The 13,831-nt window shown below is 42.5% G+C and overlaps 2 protein-coding genes and 1 long non-coding RNA gene across 7 annotated transcripts in view; 1 reads left to right on the forward strand and 2 right to left on the reverse strand.

Moving 5' to 3' along the window:
* LOC121917525 (BRD4-interacting chromatin-remodeling complex-associated protein-like) overlaps positions 1-8,840 on the forward strand; it is a 77,354-nt gene extending 68,514 nt beyond the window's left edge. For all 5 annotated transcript variants that reach the window (XM_042443567.1, XM_042443569.1, XM_042443571.1 and 2 more), the window contains one exon: positions 341-8,840. In XM_042443567.1, the coding sequence (XP_042299501.1) occupies positions 341-1,575 (1,235 nt within the window). In that variant the 3' untranslated portion in view covers positions 1,576-8,840. The remainder of the gene's footprint in view (positions 1-340) is intronic.
* Positions 8,841-9,050: 210 nt separating this feature from the next.
* The window catches only part of LOC121917519 (calpain small subunit 1-like), a 14,901-nt gene continuing 10,120 nt past the window's right edge, over positions 9,051-13,831 (reverse strand). Inside the window, exons 3-7 of the mRNA XM_042443554.1 lie at positions 13,288-13,356; positions 12,094-12,172; positions 10,736-10,852; positions 10,250-10,293; positions 9,051-9,056 (exon numbers count right to left, since the gene is read on the reverse strand). Coding sequence (XP_042299488.1) covers positions 9,051-9,056; positions 10,250-10,293; positions 10,736-10,852; positions 12,094-12,172; positions 13,288-13,320 — 279 coding nt within the window. The 5' untranslated portion in view covers positions 13,321-13,356. The remainder of the gene's footprint in view (positions 9,057-10,249; positions 10,294-10,735; positions 10,853-12,093; positions 12,173-13,287; positions 13,357-13,831) is intronic.
* Positions 9,085-10,287, reverse strand: LOC121917530. Its single transcript, XR_006101055.1, has 2 exons — positions 10,250-10,287; positions 9,085-9,416 (listed from the first exon to the last, which is right to left on the reverse strand). It is a non-coding gene; the product is annotated as an uncharacterized LOC121917530 (long non-coding RNA).

Consider the following 13,831-nt stretch of genomic DNA (forward strand, 5'->3'; position numbering starts at 1 on the left):
GTTCACTCTGAGGCAGGCTTGACATCTGATCTTCTTGGGAAATAAAATTATTGAGAGTATGAGATACAGAGACAAATGTGGGGTTATCTTAAGCGGATATGATTAAAAGACATAGTCATGTTAGTTGGTTTCAGCATATAGGAGTTCTCTCTGATCCAGCTCAGTAATACATAGATATCTCCAGCTTTGAGGCAAGACAAGCTCTTAAGCCGTAGTTTGGTTTAAGAACTTGGTTTGTTCATCAAGTTACAAGCTCTTTCATATATCTTGTTTCTAAGCTGACATACAATTATTGAAATGCAGCCACCATAGGTAAAAGCGAATGTTTTTTCTCTTCCAGATGAATATGTTTCTTCCTCTTCGCGGTCACAGAGTTTTGCCTCATCTATGGCTCAGGGCTCTCTGCCTAGCAGTGTCACTTCAGCTTCCGAGAACCTGAAGACACCTCCAGTGCAGATGGCAACCCAGATCAACCCCACAAAACTGGTCATCAAGCACAGCGGAGGCTCTCCCTCAGTGACGTGGGCCAAGGCCTCTCCTTCACTGGATGGTGATGAAGATGCCTTGCCTTCCAGGAGCAAGCCACCTATCAAAACCTACGAAGCCCGGAGCCGGATTGGACTGAAACTGAAGATCAAGCAGGAGGCAGGACTTAGCAAAGTGGTTCACAACACTGCCTTGGACCCAGTTCACCAGACGCCACCACCCGTCTGCACAGTGATCAAAACAGTGGACCAGCATTCAACATCCTCAACTGTTGCTGCTGCCACCACCGCTACCACCACCACTGCCACCTCGATGGCGGGGCAAATGAATGGGACAGTTGACCACATCACTGCAGCTCCAACGGAGAAGAAACCTATTGTGACTTACTGCAGGCTTCCTCTTCGGAAGACTTACCGGGAGAATGTGGATGCTTTTGTAGCAGATAAAGCGCCAGATGCCACCCTGAAAGGAAGTACTCCAAAAGCCGACATGGTGCCAAGCACCCTGATCATCAAGCAGGATGGTGGGTCCAGGAGCGTCATTACTTCCCACAAGACTCATGAGAGTTCCTCTGTGTCTGTGGCAGAGAAGGGCAGGCCAGAGGAAAACACCAAACATACTTTCTTCAACCGGAGTGACGCCCGTTCCCTCGTGATGCAGGAAAGCCCTGCCCCTCCCAAGACCGACGATTCAACCAGTGGCCTTATGAAGGAATTAGCAGAGGTTGAAGATGAGTTTTATCACCGGATGATAAAGACCGAGCCGCCTGACCACGGTTCTGCTCCTGAACTCGCATGGGAGGTGCCTCTCCCGCCAGCCAAACGTCGGAAGTCGGAATCTTTTGACGTGGACAATGCCAGCTTCTCCAGTGACAGCCCCCCAGATGACTCACTTAATGAGCATCTACAGAGCGCCATTGACAGCATTCTGAATTTGCAGCAACCTCAGGCTGGGGGCCAGAACACCCGAACACCCTCCTCTTCCTATAACTCCTCCTCTTCCCCTTTCTCCTCCCCTGTCCACCGCACAGACACATACCTTGCCCCCAATCACAATGGCGGCCTTGGAGCAAGGACGTTGAATAGATAACAGAAATGGAAAGTGAGCGGAGACTGTACAAAGCAAGCCAAGGACTGAAGCTGGAGCAGCTTCTGTTGGCTGGAAAATGGTTGGAAGCCAAGGTGCCCCTCCTTAGAGACCCTTAGAGGATGGGGCTGATACCAGAAGGGAAGCGTGAGGGTCTCAGGCGGAGAGGGCAACAAGAATGTCCTACAGAGGCTTCATCCATCCAAGTGTTGATATGATGGGTTTGGGTTGTTGTAAAGTACAAGCTGCGGCTGGATTTACAATACGCTTGTCTCATCACATGCACCGCTAAAAGAAGAAGAGGAAAGTTCAGCAACTGCCAGGCAGGCAGGTGGGAGGGGGTTGGATTGGGGCCGATAGGTAGTGTTGGCTGTGTAATATTTAGATTCTGTAACAAATTGCTAATTTGAATCTCTGAATGATGATAATTGGATTTATTCCCCCCCCCCCCCCGCCTTTCAAAGTCCGCTATTCTGTTGAGAACGTTTTAACAAATCCCGTGCCCAAAGCCAGCAGGGAGGCCAAAGCAATGGGGCAGGGGGACAAGTCCCTGGGAGTTGCCACAAAGGGCAAGTATGTAATTGGTTTTTGTCAGGTTTCTTAAGTTATTTTAAGTATAAACTATCTGCTTTCTTCCCCCCCCCCCCCCCTTTCTTTTAAAAAAAAAAGTAAGTTCTGAACAAAACGCAAGAAAGAGAGGTGAAATGATACAAACACTAACACTTAAAAGCAAATAAAAAACGGTTATGAGTTTATAAATCAACGAGTTGGAAAGAGAGAACCAGTCTCCTTTTGGGTGCGGATGGGGCTGGTTAATATGGCCGTGATGAGCGGAGTAAGGAAGGTTCTGACAAGAGGGTAGCTGTCTCTCCTTCCCTTTTTGACATAAAACAGAGTCAGGCTGACCGTTGCATAAGAGTGGGCTCTAACTGAAATCTCAGTGTTCACATACTGCAGTGTAGGTAGCTGCTCCCCTTGGTAAGGCAGGCAAAGGCAGGTAGACAAGCAGTTTCCTCCTCTCTGTATCTTTGTGTGCTTCCACCTTTTGTATAAGTGACTGTCATGGTATGAATTATTCTTTCTGACCTTTCTTATTTTTAAATACACAGCTTGGCCCTTCTCATACAGCTACTTGCACATGAGTTGTGGGAGAGAATAGGAACCCCTTTGGCGGGATCTGTCAGCTTCTCGCTTTAGTCCGCTGGAGGAGAAGAAAGCAATGCCAGCCACACTGGGTTGAATCAAGACTAAATTAATTCATATCTTAACTTTCCTTGTGGATTTCATTAGTGTGGGGCTAACCTAATCTAGATCCAACCCTCGATCTTCTCCGGAGCCCACTAATACAACTCTGCTGGCCACTGCGAGAAATAAAAAAGATCCATCTTTGCAGTTGCGCAGTTTTGTGCTATTTTCCTGCTAGACCTTTGCAGCTGTGGAAAGTTGTTTTTAAAACGAATTTCACTTTTCTTTCTCTGATTGTCTCTTTTTTTGTTGTGGTCTATAATTTTTCTTTGTTGAGGCCTGGTAAGCCTTATTGCAGTACAACTTGCAGTAAAGAAGTTTGAGTGCTAACAGTAAAGGGGGGCTGTCTACCAATAAGTTTCCCCATGTGTCAGGTATATTGTTTTGTATGAGGACAAAAGAATTCCAGTATCATGGCCATCAAAAAGCCATGTTTCCTAGTCTACATTGGTCTTGTCTCCAAGAGAAAAAATGGATAAAATCTCATGTTAAAATTTGCATCACAGGGGTGACCTGAGATCAAAAATTTGTCCTTGTAACAGCTAATATAAGATGCAGTCTTTGGTTAACAGCAGCCTGGCGGAGTTGAAAATCAATCACACCAGAGACTGATATGTAGAGAGTAGCCTTCAAAACAGTTGTACATGAATCATTCCAAGTCTCTCTCAAATAATGAAGAGTTTCCTTTCCCCCCAGAAGTGTTGACAAGACCCCAGACAGAATCAAGACTAAAGGGTTGCACTCACTGTGGTAATAAAGGTGCTGTTAGGCAGTCCTTCGCCTTTAGGTTCCTCCGCTCCATAGTCCTTCCTCTTCTGCCTCTCTAGCTCCCTTGTCCCTGCCAGACTTTGCATAGCTACTCTCTTGTACCTTTGGAAGTGCCATCTCTCTTTCCTCTTTTTCCTTTATGGCTTAATGGTCCATCACCAGAGACTAGGCAGAGTGGCCCTTGGTGTACTTAGAAGCTTAGAGAACATCTTTCAGCTTGCTTCGTCAAAAAGCAAGGACCTCTTCTATTCCTCCGCAGCTGGTCTGTGTGACAGCGGAAAAGAGAAAACGGGGCAAGCAATGCCTTTTCATCAGGCAGCCTTCTGTTCATGGTAAAATGTGCAATCTTGAGTTAGTGCAGAACTCTTTCGCAAGCAAAGTGGAAGATGCTCCCTTTTTTAAAAGAGCACAAGTGCTTGCTCTTTGAATATTTTTAAGTCGCACATACTCTTACTGCAAGAGAAGCGGCGATGGCAATATTTTTCTGCTTTATATCCCTTTCTCATGGTGGACTGCAGGCCAACATCTGTTAGCAGCAAATCAGGATCATTATTACCCTTTTAGTTTTCAAGTTTTCAGGGCCCTCCATAGAGCACTGCAGATTAGTCGGCATTTCTTCCTCAGTCTTGCTTACAACCCAGTCTTAAAGTGCAATACCAACAGCGCAGATCCAGCCTTGATTCTTAGTCTTTTCAGGCTTCCTCAGTGAGCTCCTCACTGTTTTACAATCTTCCAAACTAACCCATAGATGAAAGATTTAATGCAACAACAACAAAAAGAGCCTGCAAAAGCCCAGACCACCTTTGTCTATATTTTCAGTGCCAAAATGTCCCTTTATGCTATGGGTGAAATTGATTGTAGAGACAAGAAGGGAGCTTGCATTCAAGAAACTTTCAAAGCCAGGCCGTGATGTTCACTTATGCTGTTATTACTTCTTTGTGGAGCAGTTGTGAGGTGAGCTTCTCCCCAAAGATCCTATCTCCCAGAGTGGGAATTCTTCTCTGCCATCAAGAGAATTGATATGAGCATGTAGAAATCCTCCCGTTTTTGCAACAGAGAAGGATTTTCTGCATAACTTAAGAAAGGAAAAGCAAATCTTCCTCCCCGCTCTCAAAAAATGCCTCGAGTCAAAGCCTGCTTCATAGCAACAAGGGTTTTTCCAGTTCAGCCGCTCTGAGCATTGGGTTAAACTGAAGTGGCAATGCCCAGAGCATAGCTGCATTTTTTATGTGTGCCCCATTTTTGTTAGTGTGCCTCCTCTTTTGACAGTGTCTTCTTTCCAAAATAGGCACTCTGCCTGAACTCAAAACAGACTTGTATGCGCTTGCGCACAAGTTAGAAAGCAGCTATAAACAGCTGCAGTGTTCAATAAATGTCTGTTTAGAACTGCCCTGCAACAGCCCCTTTATCTACTAATAACATTGGATATCGTCTTTTGTATTATTCCCATTGCCTTCTTCTTTCTTGTTTTTATTTTTAAGAGAGAGAGAGAGATACCTTTCTTGTTATTACATTCAGATGAAAAGCAGAGCAGCCTACTTTGTTGGATGCCTTTCCACAATATAAACCAAGAGCAAGACTATGGCCAAGTACTGGAAGTCCGACTTTGTCTTTTTGGAATGGTGCTAAATCCTCTGCGTTCATTCATTAGCTATAAATCTTTGGTTTTCTCTCTTCTACTTTCAGAATTCATTCTTTCTTTCTTTATTTTTAATGCTATTACGATTTCAGGGAGGCAGGAATTTACTGCAGCTGCCTTGAGAATTCCTTTGCATTTCTCTTTTCTACATTTGCTTTTCCCCCCCTTTCTCAAGCAGTGCTGAAACAAAACCTCTTTGATATTTGTCTTGAAGATCACTGCCACGGCCAAACTCTGATGATAAATTGTCCTAAGGTTTTGAACTCCAGAGCTTTTTAAACTCCTTTCTTCAGGGAAAATCCACAGAAGCCTGAGCTGAAAGGACCCAGCAACTTTTCTGAATTGTACCTTTAACATATTAAGAAAGCAAGCAATTCTCTTCAGAATATTAACAGCCATTATGTTATACTAGGATTACTCCTCTTAAAAGTTAAAGTTATAGGTATGTTCTTCAATTATTCTCCAAAGGGATGTGGCAGATAGAAAAGTGAAAACAACTGGGTGTCCCTAAACTTGGAATATCCTGAAGCCTCTTTTTTATTCACTTCTCACCCAAATATTAAGCACAAATTAGGTGACGCCTTAATGCAGACGTCCTCAAACTGGCATCCTCTGGCCGGGATGCACTACAACTTCCATAAACCCCAAGCTAGCTAGGAAGTTATGGGAATTGCAGTCTAGTCCATCTGGAGGATGGCAAGTTGAGGAAGCTTGCCTTAACATATCCATCTATTTATTCTGTATTTTCATTCTTAAAAAACAGAGCTCTATATCTTGTCCATAGTTGCAGGAACAGCTTGTACTGAAGCGAGTACTTTTGGGATAACTAGTTTTGAAAGAACAGCCGCTTCTAAATGTACATGATTTGGCAGCCAGGTTATTTGTCCCAGTGCCCAAGGTAGATCTCTTACACCAGTTTCATGGAATTCTGGCTGAGTTTCAGCCATCACTTCATTCTTCTAAGTACATATGGGTATGCGTGCACATACAACACATCTATGTGCACAATTTGCTTCATTGTTTTAACGTTTGTTTGGGTTTTTTAAATGAAGAAAGAATTGGTTTTCCCCGTTCTCCTTTGCTTGTTTGCACCTGCAGGGATTGCCGAACACACAGAGAAATCTCAGTGTGCAAATATTTTGCGCATTGCTCTTCTTGCAAGGCATGTTTGACAGATATTTGCACAGGCATGCAATGGTAGAAAGCTGATCAGGGCCTAGTTTAGAGAAATAAAAGACTGAATTTAGGCCTGCTTTTTTTAAAATAGTATTATTATTCTCTTGCCTTATTATCACTGATATGTTTTGACGAAGGAGAGAGAACTTATAAGTGGAGGTTTCTTGGTTCCATTTTGTTTCACAGACTAGTTTCTAAACATGCAATACATCATGGATGTCCATTATTATTATTATTTTTAATTCTGTCTTATTGTCATTAATTCTGTGGCAATGTCAGGCATCCCCCCCCCCCCCAAATGATAAGAAGTAATGCCCCAAATGCTTCAGTCACGGAACTGGAAAAGCAGAAGATACTGTAAAATTTTGCTCTTGGTCGAAAGCTAATTTTTTTAGCATCATTCCCATCTTCTTTAAACTTTACTGTGTCTTGTGAAGTAGGAATAAGAATTTTGTGTCCTTAAAATGCAGTTTACTGGAGAAGAACGTTTTAGGGGTGTAATTGAACCAAAAGTGAGGTTAAAAGGTCTACATTTCTCTCCCTTTCTCTGTCTTGTTTTGTCTCCGATGGGATGTTTCATTTCCATTCTTACCAATGGTGGAAGCTGCTGAAGAAAATGGTATACCAGAGGCCCCCCAACCCTTGGCTTTTTGTGCTTTGTCGCTCATAAATGTTCAATGCCTCACGTAGATACGCTTATGTCTTTGTCAGAATGTGCATGAGGGGTTTACTGGATCGGGCAGCAGATTCCCTTTTCAAAAATGATCCATTGGGAAAGCCCCCTGTACAGTTCGTATTCATTTCTGACAGGTATTTGGAGCTGTCTCAATGGATTCTCTCTATTATACTGTAAAGAGAAATGGAGATACTGCTTTCCATTTACACATTGTATGGCACACAGTTTAATTGTGCCATTCCTGATTTAGTTTTGGATGAGGCGACATTTTAAATCATCTTTCTTGAGAGAGGAGCAGTTTAGTATGTCCTGAAGTACGTCCCCAATGTTTGCCCCAATTTCCAAGGGCTGCATCCGTGGTGCAGAAATAATCTGGTTTGACGCCACTTTAACTGCCATGGCTCCATGCTAAGGAATTCTGGGGATTTAGAGCTCTGCTCTGGTGTCTCAACAAACAACAATCCCCAGAATTTCCTAGCATGGAGCCATGGCAGTTAAAGTGGGATCACAGCGGATTATTTCTGCAATGCGGATACAGCTAAAATCCTTGTAGAAGGAGTCCAGGACTTGGTCCCACTCTACTGCCCTGATCCAGGATCCTGTATGTACTCTGATGTATCACAGCCTTCCTACACAAACAGGCTTTACCAGCCAGTGGTAAATTTGTTCCCTCCATAAAGTAGAACACAATTCTAGCATCTATGAGAAATTGCCAATGAGTAGAAGGATAACAAGAGGTTCCTCTTTTGGTGTGAAGAGCTGCTGGAGGAACATCCTTCCCAAACAAAGACAACAACCAGATCTGGCTTTGAAGCCACTTGGCTGAAGCCTACGGTGCTCTCCACCTCATAATTCCCTTGTTATGGTTGGGTTCGGGGGAAGAAAAACATACGGTTAGGAAGCAATAAGGGATTTTCTGACTCCCAAGCTGGTGGGGTTTTCTTCTTTTTATATATATAAATATATATATATAAATGTATATGACATTGTTTGGCTTTTTGTTTTGTTTAGTGTCCTTTTATTTTCTTCTAAAAAGTGTGGATTTGGGAATGTCAGCTCATTGGGTTGCCACCTCTTCAGACTGCAAAAACGGTTAAGTTGGGGGAAAACGTTTCCTTCCCAATGAAAGGTTAATCTACATTGGCACTCTTATTATTTTTAACGGGGACATGTATTTAGCACCTGATTCTTTCCAGTATTTTGAAGCATATTTAAAGTGACCATAGGTTTTGTTTTGTTTTGTTTTGTTGTTTTATAAGCACAAAGGTAGAGAGGGGAAATGTCCATCTCTCGAGTGCGTATTTAAATTTACACGGAGTGTTTCTTTTTCTTCTTTAAGGGAGGGTTATTGGAAAAGAGAAGGAAAGAGGCAGAGTGCAGCTCTTGGGAAGCTTCCAACCTGCGCAGTTCAACTCATAGCTCATTTAGAACTTAAAATGGGCGCCATACGAAGGTAAAAAGGCCATTTCCAAAAGTTAAGGAAACCCAGTTAGGTCCTTCTGTATCCTTTGGCTTTCCCAGTAAAAGAAAGCAAAACCTAATACCCCACTTCTTTTAGTATTAAAAAACAAGAAAGTAACCAGGTTTTTTCTTTCCTTCCCCTGCTGGTACCAGTTTGGACTTCATCACAGTTCAGAAAAACAAAATATAGTACTATAAAATAATTTTGTACTGTATTTATTGTGTATAACAATTTTTTAAAAGAATTATGTACATTTAGTACTTCTGTGTAAATTAAATTTGCTCTTCTTTTTTAAAATGGTACAGGAATTGGTTTGGCTTTTCTTGAGAGGAAGGTAAATACGGGGGCTTTGCGAAAGGTTTGGGAAGGGCTTTTTGGAAGAGCGTTATAAAATAATCCAGAGGTGGTCCTGTGATGTGTCAATGCAGAACAACAAGCCTAATAGTCTGCTGAAGTAGAGATGGACCTTTGTGTCGGTGTGTAAAAGTACAGTCAGTGAAAAGGGAACAGTGTCAGTGCTGCAAGAAGAGATTCTTATAACAGGGGTTCATGCCAATAGATTTTATTTCAGAAGTTATTGTATAAAGACTGTCGATTATGTTTGATTACAATCCCTAAACAGACACCAAAATACCTATTTTTAATCAGAGATGCTTGTATGTCAGAATCAAAATAGCTAGCAGTTTTCCCACAATTTTGTATTTCTTTTTTTGCTGGCAGCAAACGTCAGGTTTTTTCCTAACGTAGAACTTGGAAAGAGCTTAATCAATACGGAAACCTTTTACGATAGCCATGAATTATGATCATTCAGTGATTGTTACAATGAGGACGGCTGGATCAGCTCTTCCGAATCAGGATGACTTGATGAGGTCCAGCCACTGAAAGGCAGAAATACAGCCTGGTGAGCTTCCATTTCACATTGGGATTGTGTCAAATTCGGTATCATAACTACTTTCAACTTGGATGAAATGGAAGAAATCACTGAGCAAAATTTAGTCGAAAAGGTAAGACAGCTGCAAAGGTCACCAAGTGTTGAAGGGGAGCTGTGTGTATAGCAGCAAGCTCCTTTGGGCTGGAGAAATCCACTTTGCAGTTTTAAAACTGGCCAGTGAGCTACACTGAAGACTCATGTGAATGCAACTCTCCACACCTGTTCTTGCACTAGCATCTTTGTACACTTTCTCTTATTTGAACAATGAAAGGTATTCATTCCATAGATCAAGGGTGGTAATTGTGTGGCTCTTCAACTGGTCTTGGGCTGAAACTCCCAGAAGTCCTAGCCAGGATAGCCAAAGGCAAGGAATACTGGAAATTGCAGTTCAACAGCTTGTGCTAGTTCCACGGTTCCCACTACTCAGATGAAAACGAAATGCTCATGGATTTTATTTTGGGTTGTTAGTTTAAAACCTGCCAGTTAACCAAAATGCCCCTACTCTGTCCTTTGCCATCTATAGAGGAAAAACATTGCACAGGTTCACCTTGGCTGTTAATGGGTTAATTCCAAAAACAGCTATTAAGGCTGCAGTGGGACTTCACACTCTGGATTGTCTTCTTTTCCTCTTTCATGAGCACATGCACATACTTCACCCCTTTGATGCTCAGCATCAGAATTCGGTATCATAACTACTTTCAACTTGGATGAAATGGAAGAAATCACTGAGCAAAATGTGTTTTTAGTTGTGAGAAGTTGAATCCAACCCCTGTTCCTTACCATGTTTTCAGGCAGGTTCCTAGTATTCCAAGATTTGACCTTTCCTGTTGGAAAGAAACAGGATTTTTATCATGTCAGGCAGGATCTTGAATTGCAAAAAGTGTGCAAATGGTGCATTGGGCTGGCATTTGGACAAAAAAAAAATGGGCTTAAATTTGCACAGTAGTTTATCTCACTGGGTTGCACTGGGCACCTTTCAGCCCATGGCTTGTAGCGGCACAGATGAGGATAAAATTAAACAGTATTTTTAGACAATGCTTTTAACTCCAATTGAGGAAGGAAATGATACAACTAACTGTCATAGTTTGCTGCAGAATCATAGAGTTGTGAGAGACTCCAAAGCAGTGCGCACACACGCACACATGCCAGCTAAATCTTTTGTAAGAGGTGACCAACCAATCTCTGTTTTAAACCCTCACGGAGAATCCAAAACCCTCTGGAGCCATTTCATTATGATAATAAAATGAGAAAGAAGCTATCACTTACGGAAAACACTTTCCAGGAGAACCAGGCAAGTTACAAATTTGTCAAAGTGTATCTGATAGAAACGATTGCTGAATTTCTCCAAAAGAGCCTTGATGGTCTCGTTGTTTAAGTGGAACCCTGTGTAAAAGCAGATTTAGCATTAGCTGCGTTTTGTAGACCTGAATCAATTCTGAAAAATAAACCCACAGGGTTGTTTGCATTAAGATGTTTCAACTAGTAGTTGGTAGCAAAGGGTGGGTGAGTTGAAACCTAACCCCTCCAAATCTTATTTATCCTCTCCTGTCATTCCAGCATTTTGCCCATATTCTAAAGTCTTATTTCTGCACCTCAGGTAGGCTTCAGACCTGTCCCTTCTGATCCAGAATGTAAGCACGATCCCTCCCGCCTTGTAATATATTGTATCAGCAAAGTTCTGTAACTATTTTCCCTCCGTGTTAAAGGTTGAACTTGTGATGCTGCTTGATTGCCACCACCAACCCTTAGTTTTCACTAGTCTATACCTGACTCAGATAACTTTCAGCGCAAACACTAGTATATTTGACTGATGGGCAAAATGTTGTATGGACCAACTGCATTGCTTGTTAGACTCTTCTCCCTTTTCTGACCATTGCTATAGATCTGAGCCCACAGTGATTCTCAAACTTTGGTCTTCCAGGTGTTTTGGACTTCAGCAACCAGAAATCTCAGTCAGCTTGGCCAATGATCAGGTATTCTGGGAGCTGAAGTTCAAAACATCTGGAGGACCAAAGTTTGGGAACCACTGGAATAGCTGCATTTCCTCCAGAAGCTGCATCTGCACTGCAGAATTAATGCAATTTGACACTATTTTACCTGCCATGGCTCAGTGCTAAGGAATCCTGGGATTCATACTTTTGGGGGATATTTAGTCATTTCTGTCAGAGAGCACTGGTGTCACAACAAACTAACAAATCCCAGGATTCCATAGCAATGAACCATGGCAGTTAAAGCAATGCCGAACTGTATTATTTCTGCAGTGCAGATGGAGCCAGAGACTTCTACATTGCAATATCAAACCACCAAAAGGGACAGGCACCTTCTACATATGAGTCTTTGCTCTGTATCAGCACTTCTGTCTCTGCTGTTTTTCTAGGGCTGTTCAATTTCCTGCACTAATTTCTGCTAATTCCAGCTACTGTTTTCCCAAATTTTCATGTTAAGAAACAGTTCTGTTGTATTTAGTGGAAGCAAAGCATGTCAGAAGAATCTTGTAATGATGATTCCTTCCTAACTCCACTTGTAAGAAGGATTTTTTAAATGGTTCCTATACATATAACAACAAGCCTTCATAAAAATCCAGTTCTATAATAAATAGAATAATCCCCTTCACTCCTTTTCACCTGCAGCCTCCAAGGCACCACATATTTCATAGTCATCCATGGTTCCAGAGACATCAGCATCATAGTCTATAAATATGCGCTATGGAATATAAAGGAGAAATTTAGCATCTTGTGACATTATGCACATGGCAAACAGTCCAGAGGGTTGGCTAAAAGGCGTGAGATAGATCAAATCAATGAGTTCAGAGACCCATCCTACTTCTAAACCAATTAAGTAGCCTAAGGGAAGCTATTGCTTTGCCAAGGAGGATCTCTACAGGAGCTTAGGTACTATAAAGAAGCAAGCTTATGGCCTGAGGTTCAAAAACAGCATAGGCTTATGTGTTCTTACATGGACTCCAAAATAAGAGGAGGGCTTGAACTGTCTTCATGAACTGTCAAAATGGGATCACCAAGAATCCTATGTAGTTGAGCCTCTGCTGGAATTATCAATCAGAAGTGTTCTAAATAGCAATAGCAAGTACATTTCTATACTGCTTATCAGTGCACTTAAGATCTCCCTAAGCGGTTTACAAAGTGTAAGCTAGTTGCCCCCAACAATCTGGGTACTCATTTTAGCGACCCTGGAAGGATGCAAGCCTGAGTCAAGCTTGAGCCCTTTCTCTGGTATTGAATTCACAACCTTATGGTTCGTGAGTAAGTGGCTGCAGTATAGGCACTGAACTACTGCGCCACCAGGGCTCTTGGTTAAGCATGAAAAGATATTTAAGCCAGTTGTTGTTGTTAGCTCTCCCAGGAATAATAAAGGCTTCCTGCCCTGCAATCTATCCTAGGCACTCTTATTTGAGAATAAGCTACACTTAACAAATGGAGGGCACTTCTAGGTGCATATCGTGCTTGTAAGAGTTTTCTTCCTTAAGGATGTTGCTGTGATAATGGATGGGGGAAGTAATATGTCCTCCCCCTGCAAGCAGACAAAATAAAGATCAACTTTCCTGCCAATGTTGGAACGTCTCACTTTAAAAACAGTTCCAGGGTCTCTGTTGGTTTAATTAAAATGTTTATGTTATATTTTGTCACTCAAAAAAGAAAAACCTTCTCAAAACAGTTTGCATGCTAGAACAGAGACAAAAATAAAAAATTAGGCAGCAACACCAACTGTGTATGCAATTGGGTGGCCCCTTAACTCCTAGTCCCACAGAGTGTGTAGGAGCAAGAGGCTACCTGTCCTTTCAGCGTCTGGCTTGTACTCACCGCCCATTCATTGATCTTAGCGACGCACTGCATAAAAGCGTCTCGTGTCAGCCTGCCTGTTCCACTCTCCTGTTGTTCATTAAGGAAAAGCAGGTGCTGTTAAGAATGGCGACAGCACACACCGGAGTATAGCCTGCTAATGTGAAAAGGTTTGCCACTTTTATGGGCCACCTTTGTGCCTTTTAAGGCCATGAGCTGCCTAACTCCCACTCTGATTCCCTGGCTGAGTAGGAGCCTCGGAGGTCAGGTTTAGAAAGCTTCAGTGCTGGAAAGGACAGAGCTTTTGTCCTTTTTTAGAAGGACCAATAGAACAGGACAGGGTTGCCTTCCAGATGTTGGACTGCAAGTCCCAGCATTCTTCCCTACTGGTTATGGCTGACTGGATATGCACCGTTCAATAAAAGCTAGTCCAGCTGTCTAAGCCCACCTCCACAGAATAAGTAGCTGTTCAGCTGTTAGTACTACTGTCTGTCTTGCCATCTACTCTTCTGTTGCTCCTGGCTTGACAACTGAACAGTCAACAGGCCTTCCTCTGGGAAGTGGG

The sequence above is a fragment of the Sceloporus undulatus genome, unplaced genomic scaffold (assembly GCF_019175285.1).
Source record: "Sceloporus undulatus isolate JIND9_A2432 ecotype Alabama unplaced genomic scaffold, SceUnd_v1.1 scaffold_23, whole genome shotgun sequence".
Taxonomy (NCBI): Eukaryota; Metazoa; Chordata; class Lepidosauria; order Squamata; family Phrynosomatidae; genus Sceloporus; species Sceloporus undulatus.